Raw genomic sequence first — 26,523 nt, 5'->3', positions numbered from 1 at the left:
AGGAAATTCTCATTCTGGTACCCATGAGTTGTCAGATTTGTTGCTTGCAATCTTTGCGTCATTATTTATTAGTGTGTTGGTGTTTCAGGGCTGCAATGAAAGTATGTGACATTCAAAAGAGTGATACTTTGAACAAAAACTAATCTATGAAAATATATTACGGGACAGCGGAATTCTCTCCTGAAACAATTATTTGATTTCAAGGAACACAGACACGACGAGAATTTAACCCTCTTCAGTCTGCAAAACCTTTTCTACTTTGAAATCCAACGTGGTCAGGCGTAGGCGACTTTCAGCTGAAATCTAACATATCGGACTTCACGCTGGAACCTTCAGATATAACTGTGCCACAAGCTGTTATGTGCACCAGAACAAGGTCGTGGAATCAACCAAGTCATCGGGCAGTATCAACATACCCAAACGGGACAAGAATCACTGCTTAGATCAGGTATCATGCACTCAACACCACAGCTGTTTCTGACGGTACAACCAAGCAACAGGTCGCCCAGGCTCAACGTCTATCACAGATGCACTTAGTCCGGACATTGTTGATTATACAAGTCAGGTGGTGTAGCCCATGTACCAGAGAGGGCTTGTTTTGTGGTAACTGGTAGCTAAGGTCATCCATGTTTCCGGTTGTATTGAAAGGAGTCCTGCCAGTACCCACTGATGACAATAGTTGTCTGGTACCATGTCTTAGCTACAAAATTAACAGAAAGTCAGCAATTAAACCAGGGCAATAGGACCATAAATACTCCTCGTCGATTAAATGTGGATCAGTGTGTAACGTTGAGACAGCCCCCGACTTGCAAGATTCAGCAAACAGTCCACCCAGAGACGATATGCTTCAACGTCCCCGCAGTTTACTAGATTGCATCCCATCCTGTAAACGCCAACGAAAAGTTCCATCTTTTAGTCGCGTGGAACAATATCCCCCTCATTGTTCCCATTTCATCTCAAAAGATTCAAAATGGTGTTTGTGAACGTCCAGGTCCTACCTTAGAGAACATTAATGTTTACTCTCATTTGTTTGTCGACAATCGATTATATACAAGTTCATAATTGTTTCTCCAGGGGTGACTGTTTGACACCATCCCCACAGTTGAAGAGGTCATCATCAAGAACAGAGATTTATTTCAGGACCATTTTCCCCAGTGAGTAAGGAACAGTCTTGTGAGGTTCCACACGCGTACACGCGTGTTGTAGAAATATATACACCAAGCCACAAACAGAGGCTGCCGGAATTTATATCTACGCTCGTGTGACAAATTAAGACGACCTTTTGTCCGATGCTTGGCTGAGCTCTAGCTAAATGTTAATCTCTAAGCTGTTAATAGTCACATTTTCCCAACCTGTTCGATCTGCCAGCTCTTAACAGAATTTGTCCCATCCCGGAATAAACAGAAGCTGAGTTTTGAAAGTTCCCCAGAATACACCATAATGTCAGATCCCACAGGGTCGTTTGCTTACATAGAGACGTTAAACTAGACATCTCTCTTTACCTTCACGAGTTTCCAGTGCACCACGACGGAGAGTTAAGAAATCCAGTTGCCCTAAATGTTGTAATATCCGACATCATGCACCATAAGAATGGAAGTGATTGTTGTTCGTTCGCAGTAGCTAATTCTATTGGATTTTGATTTCCCCTTAATGCTAGCTGTAGACTTTAAAGTAGCTTATGACACACCTAAAATGCGACAGCATCTACACCAGTGCTTCCAGTGTGGCTACCTCATTCGCTTCCCCAAGGCGCAATGCAATCTTCCCACTAGACTACGATTGCTAAGGCAATAAGCTGGTATCCTCGCATAAAATACTTTGTTATCCAAGTAACCTCGGATCGCCAGTGAATACGTTGTTACATATGAACTGAAGTAGAACCCGTAAACTTTCAGATCTATCCAGTTGTACTGTAGCTGCAGTCTTCTTGTAGCGTGTGACACAGTCAATTGTTCAGTGTGCTGTAAGGGCTTGCATTACCGTTGCATTGAACTTGGCGTGAGTTGGTTGGGATGGGTTTGTTGTCTTTGCAAGGTGTAAGTAGAATCTAAGTATTCATATAAACCTGAAGCGTATTTCTCACTATATATTAGGTCATCTCTTCTTGTCCCAGAATAACCACATTTGAGGTTTTGGTTTTACTTTTCGCTACAAAGACCTCTTCCCAGGTTTTACTGTTCCTAACGTTATATGAACATCGACTTTCAGATGAAAGAAGAGTGCTTGAAATCAGATGAAAAATATCCCTCAAAATGAAATTCACAATACTAATGTTCGCCCAAGCGGGTTTGGAACCGCAAGTGTCCTATGCATAGGCAAACGCTCTGCCATACGGCCTTCGGGCCGAAGAAGGTTGTGGTGTTAAATTATCTACTTCTAGTTACCTTCATTGAATTGATTTTACGCACGCTTCAGTTATTGTTATGTAATTTCATTAAATGGTCATCCACATTGTAATTACCCATCATTGACGGTACATTTGTTAGAGAAAACACATCTCCTTGACTTTGGCAAACCATCAGAGTCGGACCCCACCCACCCACCCACCCCTGGTTTTACATTGTCTACCAAAACCTCGGAGGCGTGTTTTTATAACGTGGGCATGAGGCTTAATTCAGAAAGATAAGTTGAGAACTTAATTGAGAACATTTGGAAGATTAAAACCTGTTGACAACGGACAGTAAAAATATTAGAGAATCACAAACATTAAAATTTAACTAGCAGGCAAAACTGAAACATTCCAATTAAAGAAGACAATATCACCATACTATGAACCAGGGGGACTTCTGTTACTTTTGCTGCCTGCACGGATCCTTGTTGGATATACACCATCACTTCAGCTGTTGGCGACTGAAGAAAAATGTAGCCAACAGCTAAATTAACAAATATACTACATTTAAAATCGTAAATTTATAATTTACTTTGAAAGTTTGGGTACCCTCTCAGGAGGACAATACGTTTACAATACTTTAACCCCCTTTGAGGGTGCAGCCGCTGACAATCTTTGACATAAAACTATTTACAAAACATAGTGGATGTTTGTAAGGAGATTGTTTTATAGCCTGAAGGCAAGAAAGAGAATCTGAATACATATGTCTTTTTATTTTTGGATGTTTTTAAATATATTTAAGCACTGTTAATGTGGCCTTTTCCTGTGAAAATAGAACTAGCACCTGGTAATATAGAGGAGATAGGAAAAATCAGTAGAAACATTCCGTTGTATGGAATGCAAGACATTTAACTATGTATGGAAGAATGTTAATAAGAAAATCAAAAGGTTTATCTAGACTCATTCCACAAGTTTATCTCGTCCTCCAAGCATATTGTAAAGTCAATCAATGGAGGACTGTCTACCGTTATATGTAAACTGTAAATGTGAAGTCCTGAACACTGAAAACGACGTCTTATTGGCGAGAGATCTCCCTCAATACTACTCAGGATTTAATGGACATAATCTAATTCAGACAAGAAACGCCTCCATTCAAAGCCTACCAGAAGATGATAATTTAGTACTCACTGACCTTGATGTGATGTTAACACTTAGGAAGATTAATAATATTCCGAAATCAATTGTCCCCAATGGCCTGGCATTGCACTACGAAAATGTTATGAACAGTTGTGCCGAATATAGAGAGTTTCAAATGTCTATCGACGCCCACCTAGTCGCTCTTACTCCAGTAGTCATGAAATGCTTTCAGCGAATCGTCATCAAACGGATCTTTTTGCTTACAGTGCCGGGCGCGGGGTACAAGATGCACGCATTTCACTGCTACATGAGATCTATATTCATGTATGTCCTCTGCTTTCAACACAGTTTATCCAGATTTGATGATATGAAACTTATTCAACTTGGAATTAAATTTACAGTAACATCATCAGCTGGGTAGAGGCCTTCTTAAAGATCACATATACTCTAGTAGGGTACAAATACAAAATCACTTGCTGACATCGCTATAAATGAAACCCCGCCATTAAAACTACTCATTTCGACCTTTAATTAACTTAAATCGACCTCAACGTGTTCGGGTCAGTTCAATGCTTTCAGACGTTAATCTTTTGAGTAGAGCTATTCCTCAAGGCTGTGTCCTGTCCCCTGTCCTCTTCACATTCCACACTAATGACTGTATGTCTTATTTATCCACCAGTTTATATTTCAAATTTGCCGATGATGCCGCTTTGGTTGGGTGGGTTTATGGCGTGTAGGGAGAAACAAAGGACATTTTAATTGAACTCCGAGGCAAAAACAAATCGGAAACCACAAACTGGAACCGGTTTGTATTCAGGGACAGGAAGTAGTAACAGTAGAGGAGTATACATATATGGGTACTAGCACTGATAATGAACTTTAACTTTTTTTCTTTTCTTTCTGCGATAATTTGTATCATTTCATGTAGACACTAATATCTTAATTTTTCCACCAAACATTCATTAGCAGTATTATAATTTTCTGATTTCATGCCTGGCGCGGCAATCATCCTCTTATACGGAAAAACACACATAAATACAAACTGGACAAAACTGTGGACATATTTTTAAATGAATGTTATGAATTTCCGCCTACTGGCCTCCGTTTAAATATCATGTATTACAAAACTATTAGAACTTCAAATTATGTGTGCCATACAGTACAGAACTTTTAATTCTTCCTCTAAATTGTAACAGTGAAATCTGTGATGAGACACGAGTGATTATTAAATTATGTACTTTGATTTAGGTAAGATTCATCATTATATTCTGATTAGATTGTATAGCAGGGTCAATGTGGGGTAAAACAACTACCAACAACTCTGCTGGGTGTGAGGCTGTTTATTTCTGCCTGGATGATATGATTGGTAAGCGACACCCTGTAACAATGAATACATTAAGATAGTAATATGTCACACATAATTCATACACGACACATATAATTCCATGCACGGAGAAATACATAGGGATAAATACCGAGAATAAAGCAGTAATTTAAAGTATGAATACCGTTACTTATTACACATGAAGAGCATTATAATTATACATTAAATATTACATCATTACGCATGTCGTAATGATAATACATACAATGCAGTGCATTTAGGGTGCATCATTACGCATTAGTTAGGGTACATCATTACGCATTAGTTAGGGTACATCATTACGCGTTAGTTAGGGTACATCATTACGCATTAGTTAGGGTACATCATTACGCATTAGTTAGGGTACATCATTACGCATTAGTTAGGGTACATCATTACGCGTTAGTTAGGGTACATCATTACGCATTAGTTAGGGTACATCATTACGCATTAGTTAGGGTACATCATTACGCGTTAGTTATGATAATATAATAACAACGTATACATGAGTCGTCATCCATTACATGATCATATTATATGCAATAGCGGTATAGAATAAACATATACACATACCCTGTGGTTGGTACAAGGGTGTACACATCAGGCACAGCACCAGCATTACTGGTGAAATAATACAGCCAAAAAGGTGAGAAGGAGAATAATTAAGAGAATAATAGTAAAATAATATATTTACACTAAAATACGCCTGCCACACTTAGAACCTTAAATATATGCTTTAAATTATTTGTATTTATATGCTTTGTGTTGGCTGTTTGAATGCAAGGAAAGCCTAAAATCCTGGTACGTTTGAAATTTACTTTGAGAGTTGTGGGACTGGTTGTGATTGTGATTGTGAAGTGACAATAATGTTAAAGAATTCCTTGAATTGATTGTAATTGCATGTGTCAAGGTAAAAGTTCTGTATTCAGTGATGTTAAAGTTGCAGTTCGATGAAGTAATCTTTCTTCAGTATATATCAGACATTTATGTCACATGTTCCCAAGTTTGGATGTACGTTCTCTACAGTCATTACCAGAGACTGGATGATGTGGCGACGGAAGAAGTAGAAATGTCTTTATCCCTTGCCTGCTAAGTACATGTTTATTAATAAGTGACTTTTAGGCAGAAATTGGTTTATTTCTTCTTAAAGGGAGATGTCATAGTATCGCATGGAAACAAGAGTCCCCAGTGCACAATTTATGCTCCCTTATCAGGCAGTAAGACACGGGAAGAAGGACTGGCTAGCCGACCAACACGAGGCAGCGTCAGACGGCCATGTATAAACCGTACCAAGAAGCTCACTGGTTCACGTATTTTATGACAGTCAGTGTAATAGTTTATTAAGATAAATAAAGGGTTGGTTTGTCCACCCAAGCCATTAAGTCTAAAGCAAATGTAGACACAAGGAAGGGTGGAATGCTATACCTTCTAAAATCTTAGTTAATATGAAGTGGACGGAGTCCAAGATTCTGGCTCTTACACAGTGACGAGCATGATCGTGCGTGCGTACGTGCGTACGTGCGTACGTGCGTACGTGCGTGCATGTTCTTGCCCAAACTAACGTTGCTAATGTAAAATAATACACAGTCTTTACCACTCAGACACAGTGTGCTGATCCGGGCCGACCATGAACTTAATGCCAGGCGACATGCATCGCCACGGGATGAGATATACTGTGAATAAAAGCGTCTATGACACAGAGCAATCAGCCTGCGACGCCTTGCTCCACTTGGAATGTTTTAGGGGTTAAAATAATCAGGCAGATCCTACAAATATAGCTGAATACCAATCTTAATGTAACCCATTGAAAGCATCTATAGTCAACCCAGCAGGTACACAGACTAGCAAGGTATTTCAGATAACTTCGTATTTCCTGCAATACGAACATATGGCTTGGTTGTCATGAACCAGGGAGACTATAAGATTATAGACACTAGATTATCCCTGCATAAACAAACACCAATACAGACACTCCTGAATCACATGCTTCTGTTTATTACTTTGTTATACACAGACTCGCTGGCAAGAAATTTAGATTCGGATGCCAAATGGGGCACGGGCTACATCCTTACGTTGTTATTGTGAATGTAAGACGTTGACGATGACCTCACACAGAGACAGGTCATCTCCAGGACTTTTGACGTTCTTGGTGATCCTCAAATAACGGCCAGTCTGGGGCACGTCACAGGTCAAAGTCACAGCTTCACCTTGACCCACTGGTTTTTCACGAGATGTGCAGGGTTTTGGGATGATGATGCCTGTGTCATCAGGGCAGGACGATGGTAGTTCATCATAAAGATCAACCCGTATGTTGGAGAGCCACATGTCTGGATAGAAGTTCAGCATATATACGAAAATATTTATTGAGGAAAAAACAAATGGTACGTAATATTATATGATCTGAGAACGAAACTTTATTTCCACAAGCGAATGCTTGGCATAAGAGGTAACAAACTGGAACAGGTGTACTGACTGGGTCGCGGGTTTGGTTGATGTGTCTCATCGTATTCAAACTAAGTAAATGGGTATTGCCATTAAACATGGCGGCAGTTAGTACTAAAGTACTGTTCAAACTGAAACAACAAGTTAGTGGATCTAAGAACCTGAATTTATTGCATCTTACTGGAAACAAATAATATTCCTATGCTTTACAGTTAACGGTTTTAAGCATCCTTTTAAGTCTCAGCATTGTCAAGAATCTGTAAGACGATTAGTGGGTGAGTATGGTTTAACGGTGGGTGGGGGACACCAAAACTGGACACACGTTCCCATGTGGCAACTTGAATCCGGGTCTTCCGCGAAACGAGCAATTGCTCTAAACATAAGATTACCCAACGGGCCTTAAGCCGATAAAAGCGACATGGTTGGCAACATAAATCGGCGTTTAAACGAATAACTAATGATAATGGAGCGTTTACAAAATTGTGTTTAATTGGTTATGCCTAGCGCACTTACATTTGTCATCATTCCTATTTGTGATCTCCACACTAGCCACTGCAACTGCTCCATTAAGATCCATCTGCCACCAGGGACTGTCTCCAGCCTCGCTTCCAGTTACGGAACAAGTAGTGACGTCATCATCATTTGCCATGTTTGCATTGGTGGAGAAGGACGTCATAGAACTTTGAACAGCGAGACCTTTCCTTAATATTTCGACACCTGCACGTAACAAATGCACAGAACCGATCTTGATTAGCCAGTTTTGACAGTTGTTATTTCTAGTCTGATTTGTCTGACATTCTAGGAATGAATAACAAGATTAGAGTAGGTTTACGAGCGAACGAACGCTGCGGATAAACAGGATCGTTTTTTTCACAGCTTTGCTTTCACAGCACTATGTAAATGTTACCTCCTAGCGTAACCTCACACAAGGTCAAAGCCCCCTTGTTACCCAGGGAAATCTTCATGAAACGGGCAACAATGGGTCTGTCGCATGTAATAGTTTCTGTGCCTCTAACTTGACCAGAATGCATTTTGCATAAATGCGGATCGGCGTCGGGATTGTTGATGGGATCTTCCTCAAAGCCTTCAATTTTTACGTTTTTCAAACGAGAGGCTGAAAAAAGAAGACACACATGTATACATGCGCATAGGGACGGATGAATTTGGGCAGTTACAATGCGTTATCGTTATGCTAGGTATCGAATATATATATAATTAAAAATATATATATAAGGTGAAAAGCAAACCACACCACAGCAATCCTTTCTGTTCGTTAGTGTTATGTTGTGAATTTCACTCTTCACTCTTAGACGCCCTTGCCACCATGGAGAGGGATCTCTTATACTCGTGTGAGTACAAGAGCCTCTTGAATAAGTGGCATCTGTATTGCCATCAATAGCTAGTGCTGCAACTCCTCCATTGTTAGTCGAACTGGATGTTGCAGACATGAAGGTCGGAGTTCCTCCATCTATGCAAATGAAATTGAGAGTGTACCTTAATCACACGTACCTGTTAGGATCGCAGTGAGCTTTGTAACACCTGTAACACCTGTACATTTGTAACACCTACACATTTGTAACCGCTGCTAAGTTGATCCATCTGTGATCGGTTAATAATATTAGAAACACAAAGCAACATCATGTCATATCTTTATGAATATGCTTCAAATATAAGGGAGAACAAGACCTCTCCGTCTACTCATCTGATTCAAAGTTGGTAAAAGTCTTGTTTGCCAAACCTGATTGTGCTTGACCACGACTGTACTGCAGCTGATCCATGAGAAGGCACTGCTTCTTGATATTCCTTTGCAAGACCTTCAACGTTTCTTCGGACTCCTTCACAACATTCTGGAGATTCCCGTTTGTTGACAGTTGTTGCTTAAGCCTGTCTTCCAGCTTCTGCATCCTGCCTCTTGTGTCATTTAATTCCCCTTGCATTTCCTCCATTATTGAAGATGCCTGTTTTTCCTGTTGCTGAAACCTATCTTGAAGTTGCCGTAGCTGAACCTTTGTCTCCTCTAATTCGACTTGGACCTTATCCTTGCTAGTAGCAGTCGAGGTGGCTGTTACTTTGAAGTCCTTAATAGGGGCAGCTGGTTTGAATCCGAAACTGTGGCCTTTAAACACAGGTGCTTCAAATCCTTGAAACTGGGCTCCTGCCATTCCAGCAACACATACGAATACCACGCAGTAAAATCGTGTCATTCTTACAGACTGATTGTGTGGAATGTGTGACTTAGAAAATTTAAAGCAGCGGTTATATTTGTACTAATACAATGCCAAAACAGTCACTCATTATTTCATAACGAAAGGAGCAAACGAGGGAACAACATTAATTGGAGCTACTTATATAGATTGTATTCAGATTAGTGAATGTAATCAGTTGGAGGTCACGTTACCTGTGTTGTAAAATCATTTCTCTTTTGTTGACATTTGACGTTTATGAAGGAAAGTATCAAAGAACATCAAATTTTAAGCCAATACACGTTGAACAAAGCTTGAGTTAGAACACAAGGTACAGTCAAATTCTGCCCATCTGCTGAAATGGTCAAAGACAAAAGATCAACATGTTTGAAGAGGTAACCTCCATTGCTTGAGAAATACCGGTCGAGAGTTTGAACGTTAAGCAACACGTCCTATCACGATTGCGTAGATCGATATCATTATGTCAGATGAAGTCCTATCACGATAACGTAGATCGATATCATTATGTCAGATGAAGTCCTATCACGATAACGTAGATGGATATCATTATGTCAGATGAAGTCCTATCACGATAACGTAGATCGATATCATGATGTCAGTGCTCAAAATGACTTATTGCAGACTGCGACGTTAAACAAATAAACAAACAAAAACAACAGAACAGCTACACTTAAAGATCCTGATACCAAGTGTAATTTGCTTCTTTCGCTCTGATGTTCTATATTTGAAATTGACTGTTCACTTACAAAACAAGATACTGCAATTGATTGACAAACTGACAGACAGTTTTGTTCAGTTAAAGGCCACTGGCCAATATTACAGTAAAACGCATGATCACACATCACATGAATGGTACACACTTAGTTTATAAATGGTCTGCTTTTAATTCTAGCTTGTATATAATGTAGTAATTAGAAAACAAATCTCAAGGGCATCGATATCAGCAGATTGCATAAAATGTATCACGCTGTTTCAATTCGACGGATGACTTTAAACTGAAAGGTCACATGCAAAGTAAAACACAACTTTGCAGATTCTGGTACCTTTCGCTATGCACTTACCAAAACAAATAATAACAAATGCCAATTCAACCTATAAAGTTGAAAAAAAAACGCGATGAAAAAAAGCCCGCGAAATCGGAGTTCAAACGTTTCACTAAATTTCCCCCAGGGCTGGTTGGGTGGGAACTGGTTTCAACAGCTGTGCTGCGCTGCGTCCACAACGCTTGCGCAGTGAATAGGTTCGCGAAGCTTGAAACAGTATGCATGCCCAGAGTCTGAGGTCATGGGCAGAGGTTTTAATCTTGGTTGTGTACACAAACAAGTAAATAATCTACTCGTTACGTAAAAAAACTTGTTGATTCTGGTAAGCATTCTCTGTCACAAAGAAAGCTCAGTGTCAGTTTACTCACACCTATATGTCTGCCTGTCTGTCTGCTAAAGACAACATGCAGTACACAACTTCAATCGTTGACCACGTGCAATTTGAACTTCACACTTATCAGACTATACGACATAAAGAAAATAAATTGATTATGACTCGTGCACCCGAGTCCCGTATCCGCCACATTATGTAATTAGGCACGTGTAATACACATGACATGTTTTTATGTGGGTTGCAAACAAACTACATTCATTATTTTCGGATGACTGGATCTGACGGAAACTGGTGCAACCTCTTGTCAGTTTCAAGTCCTACTTTGACAGAGTGACAGATTCCAGCCATGCAGTAGTTTACCATCTCTGCTGAGATCATTTTTGATTGGATCGAGCGCAAATTCAGAGAACATGTATTTTCAAAACTTAACATCTCTATATACATTCTTCGTGGAAACCGACTTCTTGTATTGTATATGATTTTGTTTGACAACAGTATATGAATCCATACTGAAACGACGCATTAAGTACACAAAAAGTTGTTATCCATAACGAATCTCACTTTCTTGTGACTCGCCATACTTCTAAAATGCCATCAAACAGATCATCTTTCTGTATGCACAATGAACCCTCAGCATATCAGCAAATGAAACAGCCATTCGGAAGCCGTCGTTACACTTGAGTGCACAGCCACCCGCTAGGACTGGGTTCGGTCTCCCGAGGGCTTCGTTTCGGGGGAAGTAAGCCCAAGTACAAAATATTGCACTTTTGAGTCGCGATTGTACGCTTATAATTTTGTTTATTTGGCTTTTTTTAAAGCAGCAATGTATATTATATGTCATGAATAAGTGATAAATGTGTTTTAATAACGTTTGATTTTTTGGTTGTATGTGACCTTGAACAGAAAAAAGTTAAGAATTGTTGACAAGTCTTTGAATGTCATTTAGAAGTGAAAATACATAAGAATGAAGATTTTTATGGATATCAACTTCTTTATGAGAGAACACAACGTTTCGGAGTTAATGCTTACTGATGAAGGAGTAAGCATTAACTCCGAAACGTTGTGTTCTCTCATAAAGAAGTTGATATCCATAAAAATCTTCATTCTAATTGTTGACAAGATATACAGGCAGATATATCACTAGACATCTGATACTGTTTGAGTAATTTCCAAACCTTTCTATCATTATTGATGGGTTCAACAAACGTCTGTCTCTGTATATGTAATTATCTCTCTTGACACTAAATGTCTTCTTGAACAAATTGCAGAGTTGTCTCACTATAAATCAAGATCTTCATTATTACCTTTATGAGCTCTAAGTGCAGAATATTTATCATGTTACCATTGTTCATCCCATCAAGGAGGTTAAGATTTATCACTATAGAACTAGAACAAATTCTCAGACAACCTCTACATCTCAGTGTGTGGGTACGAATCCCGAATGTTCGCACAGTGCTAGAATTTTTGGTCTGTTTCATATATTCGATGCGTAGAAACTGAAAACTGATACTCGTTGCATGTGTTAACACCACCATATACCAGTAGATAGGAAAATGTATCGGCAGCTAATCCATAGTTCAATTAACTTACAATATGGATAAACTGACCATCAAGATATAACCAAATGGAAAGTTTGAATGCAAAATGCTGTAGTCTATTCATGCAACCTAACATGGCAACACTGACATTTTTACGATGCTGATAAACGGCCATTTAGAATCGCTGTCATTTTCAGTTGTTTGCATATAATCCTGGAGAAATCAACCGGACACAGTGTCAGTATACCGTGGAACTGCACTGACATTTCTGTGGTATATTGCCCCATAATGCCCCATACATGGGAATCCTGGTGGATCAGGACTGAGGTGCTGAATATGATCCTGAGCGTTATCACAGGTTATCACAAGTTTCTTGTTAACTCAGGTTATGTGATATTGTGGAAATACAATACAATTTTTTACTTTTCTTTTACATGAGCGTTACACATACAACCTGTTAATAGCTGATGCCTATGCAACGACAGATATGACTTGTACAATCTGCAATCTTGATAGTTTGCTGAAGTAATACATACAATCTGTATAACTAGCTCTGTGAGCAGCAAAACATTAGCTCGAATCACAACAGGCTTAAACATGCGATTTAAACATGGAAAGGACACAAACTCTTGAGAGTGAGATTTGGGAAACAAAACAGTGAGTAAACAATACCTGTTGCCTGAAAGATTGTGTTTAGATAAGTATAATAACAGATTAAGTATAATCACAGATTAAGTGTAATAACAACTTGGATATCCAAGGACAATCAAACAGCCGTACACGCAAGTGCACGCACACTTTCAACATTATGCTGAAGTATTCCCATATACTATTCCATATTCTACATTCACATATCCCCACTGGCATTCCATCCTCTACTCCAGTCTCCTCCATCCCCACTGCCATTCCATCCTCTACTCCAGTCTGTCCTATCCCCACTGCCATTCCATCCTCTACTCCAGTCTCCTCCATCCCCACTGCCATTCCATCCTCTACTCCAGTCTCCTCCATCCCCACTGCCATTCCATCCTCTACTCCAGTCTCCTCCATCCCCACTGCCATTCCATCCTCTACTCCAGTCTCCTCCATCCCCACTGCCATTCCATCCTCTACTCCAGTCTCCTCCATCCCCACTGCCATTCCATCCTCTACTCCAGTCTCCTCCATCCCCACTGACATTCCATCCTCTACTCCAGTCTCCTCCATCCCCACTGCCATTCCATCCTCTACTCCAGTCTCCTCCATCCCCACTGCCATTCCATCCTCTACTCCAGTCTGTCCTATCCCCACTGCCATTCCATCCTCTACTCCAGTCTGTCCTATCCCCACTGCCATTCCATCCTCTACTCCAGTCTCCTCCATCCCCACTGCCATTCCATCCTCTACTCCAGTCTCCTCCATCCCCACTGCCATTCCATCCTCTACTCCAGTCTCCTCCATCCCCACTGCCATTCCATCCTCTACTCCAGTCTCCTCCATCCCCACTGCCATTCCATCCTCTACTCCAGTCTCCTCCATCCCCACTGACATTCCATCCTCTACTCCAGTCTCCTCCATCCCCACTGACATTCCATCCTCTACTCCAGTCTCCTCCATCCCCACTGCCATTCCATCCTCTACTCCAGTCTGTCCTATCCCCACTGCCATTCCATCCTCTACTCCAGTCTGTCCTATCCCCACTGCCATTCCATCCTCTACTCCAGTCTCCTCCATCCCCACTGCCACTCCATCCTCTACTCCAGTCTCCTCCTTCCTCCATTACACCCTCTACTCCAGTCTCCTTCCCCCATTATACCTTCTACTCCAGTCTCCTCATCCCCCATCACACCGTTTACACTAGTCTCTCCATCCCCACAGATCCTCCAGTACACCCACTACTGCAGCCTGTGTTCCCCCGTGCCCATGCCTGTAACTTACCGCCATTATCCCGCTATTTCTTTCTTTAGGACCCCCGCCACACACGCACGCACGCACGCACGCACGCACGCACGCACGCACACACACATATCCAGGGTTTCCCATGTACCCTTCCCCTGCTGTAACCCAGCAGCTGTAATTCCACGTGGTGCCGTCACTGATTTTCAGTAATTTATTTCAGTGATTTATTGATGTAACTGTCACACCAATTTATTTCTTTACACCAATCGGTATATATTTCCAAGATGATCGATATATGTCAATATGCATTAATTCGAAATGTTAGACGTAAATCCCCAGACGCGCAAACAATCTCCTGTTTCACTGTTTCAGTCACTGTTAGAGTCTACTATTATGTGTTTCACTTACTATAAGAGTCTACTGTTTCCTTCACCATTAGAGTCATATGGGCAAGTGATTGTTGCACATTAGTGCCATGTGTTGGACCGACTGTTGTACTCAATGCTTCGCGTCTACTTTGCTCTATTGTTTGCTCAGTAAGTTACATGTACATGTTACATGTTGCACTTCGTTGCACTTCACTGTTATGTGTTGGATATATTTCAGAGGTCGTTGCACATAATCCGCTTGCACAAACGCGTCTAAGATCATCGGTGGCAATCTACTTATTCACTTATTCTTGTACAGACAATCTATTGCCCTTTTGAATTTTGTATTGTTTTACGCCCACTCAAACTTTTTTCACCCCAGACAAGTTAACTTGTAAACAATCACGAGGAAACAAATCGCAAACGAGCGTTGTATCCAAATCCAACCTAGTCCCATCTGAAGACAAGCAAAAAACTCAGGACGTGCTATAACCAGAATTTCATATCAGTACCCATTCTCTTCCCACAGAGGTTACTTGTCATATCTTCCTACGAACCTCTGTTCTAATACGGCCATAATTCGCGGTTCTCATAAAATCCCCTAGCGGCAAAAAATGGCAGCAGACTTTTTTCCCTTTTTTTCTGTCCAATCAGAACACGTGTTACATCGACCTAGATTCAACTTGACAAATGCAAGCAATGTGGAGAAACATGACTGAGTTCTGTCTAGAAGAAACATGACTGAGTTCTGTCTAGAAGAAACATTTGAGTATCGCGCTCGGGAAGAGGTTCTAGTTTTCACGATGCATCCGGAAATTACCGAGATCTTGCGAACGATCACTTTTGAAACAAGGTCGCTGACTGCATTACTAAATCTGATTGCCTCCAATCACGAGTCTTGAACACTCGCACCATGAAAGGGTCGTATTAGAACAGAGGTTCCGTGGGAAGATATGACAAGTAACCACTGTGGGAAGAGAATGATCAGTACTTTGCCCTACCCCAACTCCCTTTGTCTTTGTGTGTGGGTGAGTGTGCGTGCGTGCGTGCGTGCTTGCGTGCGTGTGTGTGTGTCTGAATACCCAAATCTTCCCTAACTGCAATTAGATCAAGGTCCACGTCACCCTAACCCTAACACACACAATAACACTGCATAGTAACACTGTGTTAATGTCATGTGTACTATCTAACCTCCTGCATAACCAAGCACTTCTCAACTCAATAACCATACTTCATAATCCTAGCCTTAAAAGGGATACATTAACTCGTACATAGAGATAGTGTTTCCTACGTAAGAGATACTAAGTCCTACATAGGAGATGCTAGGAGATACTAAGTCCTTCATAGGAGATGCTAGGAGATACTAAGTCCTACATAGGAGATGCTAGGAGATATTAAGTGCTAATGAGATAGTATCGCCTATGTAGGAGTCAATAAGATAAATATAATGTAATATAAATAATTTTCACCTTGGCGCTACTATGCTTCCATAACAAACGATATCGAAGTAGTAAAAAAACTGAATGAACTCGTGTGAATTTTATGAATAGATAGGTAATTCCGGGTCAGCGTGACCTAGTGATTATCCAGCCAGAGAGCTCAAATCGGGTCAACAGATGCCATCCTTGTACGTCACAAATGTGTCCTACGAGTCTTGTATCTTACCATCTGTTCGTTCACCCAGTGTGTCTATACATTCTGCATGAGTTCTCAGTGCATACCAAACGTCTTATGGTATCTCCCAGGTAAGTACTTCAGGTTTGAAAAACCTTCTTGATATGAATGTTGTTACATTTTCGCACAAAAGTAACGTTCTACGAACACAGCACCGTAGTTTAGCAAGAGTATCGCAGCAATTCTGCCAAATTCAGGAAGTCCAGGTCACGTTCCTCTGACTCTACCTCTCCGAGGATGTTGAGTAGGAGGGCGGGTGTTATATATATTTATAAAATTAACGTCACGTTCCTGTTTCTGTTTCAGGACACAATATGGTACTAGCATTGCTCCCACTGTTAGTGTTGCCAGGTGTGTACCTTTGTACATCACGCACATCGAAGACACTGTAGAATCTTCATTCAAAGCAACTAATATAATAAATGCGTATACGGTATTAAATGTAAAGTTGATGTACGCCCGATCAGTACAAAAATGTATTGATGCAAAACCACATACAAGTTAAAATTTACCAAGGGTGTTAGCTTATCGTGGCTTCATGGAACCTTGCTCATAACATCACTCACTTGTTTGCCTGTTAGAAATTCAGTTGTTGCAAGACATATAGGTGTATGTTCCTGGAACGAGAGAAAACAAGAACGAAAATACGTTCGTGTTCGCAATGAAATATTGGCCAACAATATGTTTATGGAAGATGTGTGGTGATGAATTTCTGCCATAATATATTGTTGGATATTGCGTTGTAGAGGATTGTGAAAATTGTTGAACATACAGTGACACGTATATATGCCATAAATACCCCAATTTCACACTGTCACTGCCAAATGAACACAGCGCAGGAGAAATATTATGTGTGTTTCATTTTTGCTCACCCCTCAGAGCAATCTGTGTGAACCAAGTTTTAACTAGGTCTTAATAAGCTGTAAATTGTTGTTTTGAATAGTATTATATATACTGTGCTCTGCTAGCATTCCTAACAAGGGTCTTGTGTTGTTCTAAAGCTTCATGTGCTATCAGTTAGACGTGAGAGTTAGATATAGTGACAGGAGAGGCCCCAAATGATATGAGGTGTGTCTGTGAACAATACCGCGCTAATTTCAAATTGAGAAAGTTTTTAATTTGAAGTCAGAGATCGGTCATATTAATTTTATGAATATTATAATTGTCATGTATACGTGTACATGTATGTATACATCTTATTTTAGGATGTTAGGTGGAACTAGATGAGGAAGTCATTATTACACTGCTCCTTTCAATTCGGGGACTGACGAAGACAACAATTGAGAGAATTCGACAATACGTGTAACGAATAACCAGTCCCTAATCCCACGTATCTACATAATTATCATTATGTATTATGTACAATGACTGCACTTGACGGCAACTTGTTTTAGCCGTGGAATGCGGTCGCCTTCAAGTCAGCGGTGATTATTTTGTGAAAGACGGAAACCGCGTCTTTCTGTCAGGCGTCAACCTGGGCTGGATTAAACTTGCCTATGACTTTGGGAACAACCAATTTGCTGCACGAAAATCCAGCTATGAGCGATTCTTCAAGGACCTTCACGACTCAGGCGGGAACTCCATCCGTAAGTGAAGAGGTCATGATTGAGGACACAACATATACAAATATCTTGGTTTGTAAGCGTTGTAATCTTGGTTTGACAGGCTCCATATTAGCGTATGCGACTAAGAAAGAATTTAGAGTGCCATTTGTGTAGAGCATCATTAGAGCTTTCCAGAAGTGGCTCAGTCTCTGCTTGGTTTTACTACAAGGGCTACTAAAGTGAGGTATAATGATATTAGACAGAGACAGTAGGGAGGAAGGTCTTCTAAACATAAAGTCCATATGGGTTTATATCACAATTACTAGGATCCATTAGTGAAGACAACCGGTGTTTTCCAAACACAATGTATGCTACCCGACCTGTGTAATCCAGCAAAACCAGTCAGACGAAGTCATAGTCAGTTCCCACGGCGATATCTTTTCCTTGCCTGCCCTTTTCACAATACTTTAGGTATTGTCAGGTGTATTATCATTACCTCAGATGTGTCCTTATGTCCACGGTGCTGATATTGCCTGTGTATTGATGTTACTGTGTGTGTATTCATGTTGTGTACGTAAAGCACTTCAAAGCATACAGTAGCACTTCAAAGCATACAGTAGCACTTCAAAGCATACAGTAGCGGGACATACAGTGACTGCTCACAATACCGACACTAAACGCGTGTTTCCGCAAGTACGTTCGTATTGTTGTAGGTATATGGGTACATATGCAGGGTGACAGCAGTCCCGAATTTGACTCAAACGGCTACGTGATCGGTACAGATAGTTCTGGAACATTTCTCAGTGACATCAAAGAGGTACTTGACCTGGGCCAGAAATACAACATCCTCGTGTTCTTCTGCCTATGGAACGCCGCTGTCAAGTTTAAATATGAATACCGGATGGATGGTCTGATTCGGGATACAGGGAAACTCACGTCCTACCTCGAACACGCCCTCATCCCCTGGGTCAAATCTGTAAAAGACCACCCTTCAATGGGAGGCTGGGACATTATGAATGAACCCGAGGGTCTCATCGACACGGGCAGAATCAGTAGTAATCCTTGCTTGAATGCAACCCATCTCATACCGGATGGAGCTGGCTGGTCGGGAAAGCTTTACAACTACGAAGATGTTCTCAGGTTTGTTCTAACAGATGTTACAGATGCTAAGTTGGGTCGCTTGTTTGTAATTATATACAAAGAACTTAATTAAGCAGCTCCCAATATATGTTTTAAATGAAATATTTTCAGAACATGCATAACACTTCTCGCGGTGACCACAATGGACAAACATGGGTTTTTCTGACACGCATGATCCTTTGACTCATAAAAACGACAAAATGGTTGAAGATTTTCAAATAATAATTTCTTATTTAGAAAATACACACTGACTTTCATGCAAAACCATATCCGTACAAGTATGGCGCTGGAATGTTTACTGTTGAATTTAGAATATGAACATTCAAAATGTCATTTTGCGTGTCTTACACGATTCAAAATCAATACCGAATGTAACCTCCATGTGATTAATGACAACCAGAACTCTCCTCCCCATACCCTGGTCAGCCTCATGATCCCCCGAAGAGACGGTATTGTGTAATGCACCGTCCATTTGGGTCAGGCTCTGCACAAGAGGTCCCTTGGTTGCACACGACGACCAAACATGTTCTAGCAACGATCCAAGGGTTACCATCGGGGACTGTTGAGTCGTAAGCTCTTTGTGGCGGTTGTCTAACGCCAGAATCAGTAGTAGCCCAGACAATCCAGTGATAAGTCTTGAACATCGATTCCTGCAAAAGAGATTTACTGACATAAGTCAACCAAATATGAGAGCATGAGTACACGATCCAATTATTGAACAAACACGGGTTTCTGAAGATCTTCTCCCAGTCGACTTGTGGGAGGGATAGGTGAGTGCATGTTGAGTATTTGTACATATACTAACGTCGTGTGGATATGAGCAGGTTCATCAACTGGCAGGTGGACGCCATCAGACAAACAGATCCCGGTGCTCTCGTGACGGTGGGATCATGGAAGCCACAGGCAAATACGGACGAGTACGGCTCACACAACCACTACTCGGACCATTGTCTGATTCAGTCTGGAGGCAAGCCTCAGGTTAGACATACATGTACTGTTGTGGTTAGGTGCACGCTGTCCAGTCATGGGTCCTCGCAGCATCACATCCGGGGACCAACCTTGGGTGAATACAGTCTCGGCCTGTTGTAGATACTGGTTGGTTGTTTAACGGCGCCAGCTACAATATCTGTAAATCCAGCCAGTGGCGTAATTGATGTAACGAACTGAAACTGAGCTGAACTGTCAAACGCCTCATTGAACCTGACCAGGGGTTTTAGTTTGGTGGCCTTGCTAACTTCTCAAGGATACCACTGCACTATGCTGAAACCAGAAACACGGCCAAACAACCACTAGACCTGAGTGTATGACATATTGAAGGTGACGTGACAGCACCTACAACAACCTCTAGACCTGAGTGTAAGACCTATTGATAGTGACGTGGCTGCACCTACAACAACCTCTAGACCTGAGTTTATGACATATTGAAGGTGACGTGACTGCACCTACAACAACCTCTAGACCTGCACTACAAAAATGACTTGGTTTCCAGAAACCTGGAAACCATCCGTAATGTGGGTAATTGCGGAATCCAGTTGGTTTCCATTCCCTGAAACTCACTAACTGAGTTTCTAACTAGATTCCATTTTAGAAATGTGATTTTGGTATTTCTGTAAATGGAAACCAAAATGAAACTAAGTTCGGGGGTTTCTTGTTGGTTTCCATACCTGGAATTTGCAAATCTCAGATCTCACTAAATGGAAAGCAACATAAAAGTAGAAAATGTAGTTTCATGTTGGTTTCCATTGCGCTGTTTTGAACTATGTAACATAACATGTGTAATTGTTTACCATCCTGACATTCAGTTGGTATCCATTCAATCCGAATGTGCCTGGGGAAGGAATAGTAGATTCGTATCATTGCTTAGATGAACAAGACAACAAAAGTAAATTGTTGACGCATCATTCTGTGGATATCACAATGTTAAATGTGGCTTCAAACTGATGATCCACGAACAAACTATACACTTTTTCCCTTCACATTCTTGTTTATTCGTAATGTAATGAAGCATCATATTCCAACTACCATGCACACAAAATTAACAATAACCGTACTAAACATGCAAATGGTGAAAGGACGAATGGCTATAAATGGCCTTTGCCCAGCTATGTGCGCGAGGCACAGTTAGTTCCGTTTCTCTAGATTGGGATGAAGGGGGCAAGTCCAGGTTTTCGTTGTCTGCTTTGTCAAATTGAGGATCAGACGCTTTCTTTATCTGAAAAGAAATAATAAAACAGTGATATCTATATACAAGAATAACAGGTGAGTTGACTCTGCATAGAAACATTTATTATATAATTATTAATTATAACTTATTGGATCATTGAGTTGTGTACGGGCTTGTATTCCTTTCAGTAAATATATTGCATAAAAATAAATAAAATTAAAGCCACGGGTTTTAGTTTGGTGGCCTTGCTAACTTCTCAAGGATACCACTGCACTATGCTGAAACCAGAAACACGGCCAAACAACCACTAGACCTGAGTGTATGACATATTGAAGGTGACGTGACAGCACCTACAACAACCTCTAGACCTGAGTGTAAGACCTATTGATAGTGACGTGGCTGCACCTACAACAACCTCTAGACCTGAGTTTATGACATATTGAAGGAGACGTGACTGCACCTACAACAACCTCTAGACCTGCAGCTGAGTTTATGACCTATTGAAGGTAACGTGCCTACCTACAACAACCATTACACCTAGGTTTTATTGTTTCAGGGAGTACTGCAGTTCTACGAGATGCACTCGTATAGTTCCCGCGGACAGTTTGACTACCTCTCACCATTCAAGGTAACGCCTTCTCGTGTTCAAACTCAGGTACCATGTCGAAAGTCACTCTCATTGAAATAATTGCAGCTGATGTGCAAAGCCTTAAGCCAGCCTTTAGTACAACTCAACATCTTCCTATGCACTTGTGCCCTTTTCCCTGACAAACTGGATGTTTGCATGATATATTTTATGTACGCTACAAGTACGTGCGCATCGCATACGATTAACTAGATGTGGTGAAGCTGACTAGTGGCGTCCGTCTCGACTGAACATCAACAAAAACTGGAACTTGGGCGTTTACGGGGTATAAATGTGCGTGTTCCCCATTGTTATCTTTTAATTGTGGTAAGCACAGTTATGGCAGGGTAGACAAACGTTTAGCCTGTGAAACCATTTACATTTAAAAGAAAGTCCCATGGCCAATGCGATGTGAAATTCACAACCGGCGTAAATTTAGACTTGATTCATTTAGGGGGCTTTGCAGGGAGGACTAGGCAGGAGGGTAAATAACAGATTAATGATGTAGTTACCATTGTTTCCGCTACGGATGGGGTGATCATCGTTATCCGCTAATGATGGGTTGATCATTGTTATTCGCGTATGACAAGGTGACCATTGGTGCCTGTTGGTAATGTAAAGCAAGGTCCAACACAGTTTACAGTCACGAACACATTTTGGATATCATGCCTTGTCAAATTTAATTTCTCTCTAAAAGCAAAACGAATTCAATTCATTTTGGGGTTTCAAACATCCAGTCATTCTTACAATACTATTTGTTAATCTTTGCGTGTTCCTCGTTGCGTTAATCACAGTGTTCATTGTGTTCATGTCAGTATTCATTTATGATTGTGTTCAGCCTTGTGATCTTCTGTGTGTCCATCTTAAAGTACACTGTGTCCTATCTCCAACAGCACGAAAAAAGAGAGTACAAGCTGAACAAGCCAGTGATAGTGGGTGAGTTTGCCGCCAAGTCTGGAGGCGGGATGACCATCGAGGCCCTGTTCCAGTACGCGTATGACCATGGCTACCGTGGGGCGTGGAGTTGGTCTGCTACTGACAGCTATTATGGCGATTTGTGGACGATCCAGAGACAAGGGGTGGCGTCCATTAGATACAGGAATGACACATCCACGGGAACGGTTCAGCTCACTGTGTAATGTGAAGAATAAAATCAAATTTGACCGCTGCAGCTATATTTGTTGTCTTATTGGCGGTTCTGACATATACCACTTGGGAAAATACTGGGATGTGTGCATTTCGCATGGGGAATGTGTTTCCTGGCAGCTTGTGTTGCTGTGACGACAGAAAATGTGTCCCATAGTAGAATGAAAATGCTGCCTTGTAGAACATTTGGTTGAACGTTTTCCACTGCAGAATGATGGAAGTGCATGTTTTTACCTTCAAAACGACGGAAGTGAATGTTTTCTCCCAGTGAAACAATGAGTTATATGTGCTGCAGAACGTCCACAGTGAGTGTGTTCCCCAGTAGAACGCCGTAAATGAAAATGTTCCCACGCTGAATGTCAACTCATGACAGTCGTAAGAGGCAGTTGACGAGATCGGGCCTTCAGACTCTCTGACTTGGTTAGTATCGTATCCCAGGTGCGCAGACCGATATTCGTGCTGGTAGCCACTGGATAAAATATTGATTTCATTGATATACAAATGCATTGTTAAGAAACATATGTAGCTATTTCAATTGCGTATAAAGTATCTTAAACTAAAACATAGATAGCCAGCTAGACACGACTACTCAGTCTACAAACACACACCTTTGTGGATTTGAATGTGTCATTGTGCATGATCAAGCCTACATCAACAACAACAATAACGATGATTACACATCTAGGCTGACCTCGTGACCTGGCGATTAGGCACATGGCGGATGGGACTCAACCAAAAAAGTACAAGAATTTGTACTTGACCAAGAAAGTGTAATCCCAAATATGACATAATTATGTTACAACAACAATAACAACAACTACAGCAGGGCGGCATTGTTTCAGTGTGTCGAAACGATTGTATAGATTTTCCATGACTATTTAACGACCCCATATGACATTTTAAGTACTACTTAGATAATTTTTAGCAAAGTGTCTAAATTCTGCAGCCATTCTAGTTGGTTTGTCCTGATGTCTCACATAACACCCGTCGATCGGGATCAAGTCTGCTGCCACAAAGGGGCAAGTTTTGTCGAATCCGGATAACCGCCTTTGTTCGGATGTTTCCGGATGTGATCGAGACACGTGATCAACGTACCCGCCAAATCTGACAGGTGTTAGATCAAGACTGAGCACAGAAAGACGCTGTCTTAACCACCTGAATCCCCTACGGTCAAGGTACGCTAAATGGTAAGCACGTGTCGCTTGGCTTGCATAAGAATGGTGTTGTACAGGACGAAGTCTAGTTTGCTAGTCACAAGACACATTTCACATGATAAGGAGATAGAGCTTTTGAATGTGACGTGTCATATGTTAATAAACAGTGGGGAGGGGTGAGCGTTTTCGGCGGTCAAGAGAGAAGTACTCCACTTTCTGCCATAAACCAACCATCTTAATGTGACGATTACATTAATGTGAAGGGTGGTGTGTTGTGTCCTCTCGCTACGTGCTCGGGCCGGACTTGTTTGTAATCTAACATCCGGATGCCTCGCACCCGGCGTACACCCATGTACATTTCATGGTGTTGATTGCAGTGTGATGGTTCACCAAGCCACCAATCACTGTCGCTGGTTGCATGGTAACACTAAAGCGTTTGATTGTTTATAGTTCACATATATTCATTCAGCTTATTTATAAATGTGTTCAGCTATCATTATGCATACATTTGTACTCATTTATTTTGTTTACATAAACACACACTTTAAAATAAATCGAAAGAGTTTCCGTTCCCCCATATTCTTCTTTCTGCAGATTAACAGATGTAACACTAAATACATGTAGTTCAACCCTATATATTACACTCAATTGAGTCCTCTAGTAATTGTTGTGTTAGGTTTTGTTCATAATTCTAAGATATATCAATGGATAAATATTATTTGAGAAAGGGAACGGTTAGGAACTCTTACCAAATAAATACACCATGCCATTTAGAAAATGGTCAACTGTTCTATTTATTGGATTACACTTTCTCAGTAAAAGACTGACTGGAAGTCGCGATGACCAAGCAGGTCAGGTAGCTGACCTTGTGTGCTGGCGATCATGTACCTGTCTCCGAGGATGTGGATTCGGATCCTGAATGAGACTCTATCCAAGAAAAGCACTAGAATCTGTACTTTGCTGATAAAGTATAATCCGAAGGTAACGCGCTGCACATTAAAATGGTTGTACATTGCGGAGGCTTTATCATCAGTGCAAGGTTTGTAGGTATGTATTCACCATGCATTATTGTTGAATGTAAGGCTTCAGCCTGTTATGTCTGTACGTACAGGCCATATAAGCCACGTACAGTTGAGATTATGTGTCCGTACTCTACCCCTCTGTGCTGTGTAACAAAGCATCATTTTGCCTTAGATTTGGCAGTCACGTACGAGGACGTTCGCGCCATGTCACATTGGGAAAAATAAGACTGATCTTGTATTTTGCCAAACATGGGTTTAAAATCCAAGTGAAACTTGTAAGAAGCGGTGCAGGTTGTTCCCCCTGCATGACTTTGTTCCCGGTGTCATAGAGGCTGACCTGCCTCATCCGAATCACATCATGAATACTGAACGACATTGACAGTCTACAGACCTCCCCAAATCCCGTCATTAATAGTGCTTGATCTCCCATTGCCAACATTTCGCTGAGGTTTGGGCACCTTCCATTAGTTACTGAGCGCAATATCAAAGACCACAAGCATGAAGATATTTGCATCACAATATCAGTCCTGCCACGACACTGGTAAGTCCCAGCAACCCGAGAAACGTCTAAACTGCGTTAGATTTCTCACGTAACTGCACTGGTTATCATGTCATTCTGTTCCCTGCAGACTGACAATCATGATTCCGTTCCCTGCAGACTGACAATCATGATTCCGTTCCCTGCAGACTGACAATCATGATTCCGTTCCCTGCACTCTAACAATCATGATTCCATTCCCAGTAGAATGACGGACTTGGTTCCATTCCTTGTATCCCCAGTAGACTAACGGACTAGACAGCATTCTCAGCAGACTGACAGACGTGATTCCGGTCCCTGCAGAATGACGAACTTGATTCCGTTCTCTGTAGACTGACGGACTTGATTTCGCTCCTTGCAGACTAACAGACTAGACAGCATTCCCAGCAGAGTAGCGGACTTGATTCTGTTCCCTGCGGACTGACGGGCGTAATTGCGTTGCGTCCACTGTAGCCTGACGGACTGGATTTTTTAGCAGAATGAATTATTTGATTACGTCCACTTGTTTTAAGGTAAATGTCGGCGTGTTCAAGGGTGTGATGTGTAATAAGACAGGAGTTGACATCGTCTCCTTTTGAGTGGTAAAGAATGCATATCGTGTGTATTAATAAGGTGGAACTGGTGCGAAGTTCTGAGTTGCAAACGTTCGCCTGACAACACGGAATCAGTTCAGTTTCGACTCCGTGCTCAATTTTAACGTGATCCACGAAAACCCCATTTTATTTCACTGGTCCAGTTGAGCTCTTGTTGAGAACGTGGCAGCGGAGCTGATATAACCGGTTTGTTTTATTTATTTGCATAGAATTAAACATGTAAAGGGCGAATTGTAATTTGTCGCTACGTGCATGGATTAAACTTAACTAGGCATTCCATCCACTGC

General features: G+C 41.2%; 3 protein-coding genes across 3 annotated transcripts; 1 reads left to right on the top strand and 2 right to left on the bottom strand.

Moving 5' to 3' along the window:
- Positions 1-6,905: 6,905 nt before the first annotated feature.
- Positions 6,906-9,475, bottom strand: LOC137294340 (uncharacterized). The gene is made up of 5 exons (XM_067825342.1): positions 9,010-9,475; positions 8,524-8,733; positions 8,179-8,385; positions 7,785-7,988; positions 6,906-7,156 (listed from the first exon to the last, which is right to left on the bottom strand). The coding sequence occupies exons 1-5, from the start codon at positions 9,473-9,475 to the stop codon at positions 6,906-6,908; spliced, it is 1,338 nt and encodes a 445-aa protein (XP_067681443.1).
- Positions 9,476-10,437: 962 nt separating this feature from the next.
- On the bottom strand, positions 10,438-14,103 carry LOC137294339 (uncharacterized). Its single transcript, XM_067825341.1, has 2 exons — positions 13,252-14,103; positions 10,438-10,470 (listed from the first exon to the last, which is right to left on the bottom strand). The coding sequence occupies exons 1-2, from the start codon at positions 14,101-14,103 to the stop codon at positions 10,438-10,440; spliced, it is 885 nt and encodes a 294-aa protein (XP_067681442.1).
- A 2,123-nt stretch (positions 14,104-16,226) lies between these two features.
- LOC137294178 (mannan endo-1,4-beta-mannosidase-like) lies at positions 16,227-22,955 on the top strand. The gene is made up of 7 exons (XM_067825168.1): positions 16,227-16,381; positions 16,617-16,661; positions 17,705-17,896; positions 18,568-18,994; positions 19,819-19,972; positions 21,715-21,786; positions 22,677-22,955. The coding sequence occupies exons 1-7, from the start codon at positions 16,339-16,341 to the stop codon at positions 22,920-22,922; spliced, it is 1,179 nt and encodes a 392-aa protein (XP_067681269.1). The 5' UTR covers positions 16,227-16,338; the 3' UTR covers positions 22,923-22,955.
- The last annotated feature ends 3,568 nt before the right edge of the window (positions 22,956-26,523 follow it).

The sequence above is a fragment of the Haliotis asinina genome, chromosome 8 (genome assembly GCF_037392515.1).
Source record: "Haliotis asinina isolate JCU_RB_2024 chromosome 8, JCU_Hal_asi_v2, whole genome shotgun sequence".
Lineage (NCBI taxonomy): Eukaryota > Metazoa > Mollusca > Gastropoda > Lepetellida > Haliotidae > Haliotis > Haliotis asinina.
The sequence above is the reverse complement of the archived record's forward strand: the minus strand, read 5'-3'. Positions and strand labels throughout refer to the sequence as shown.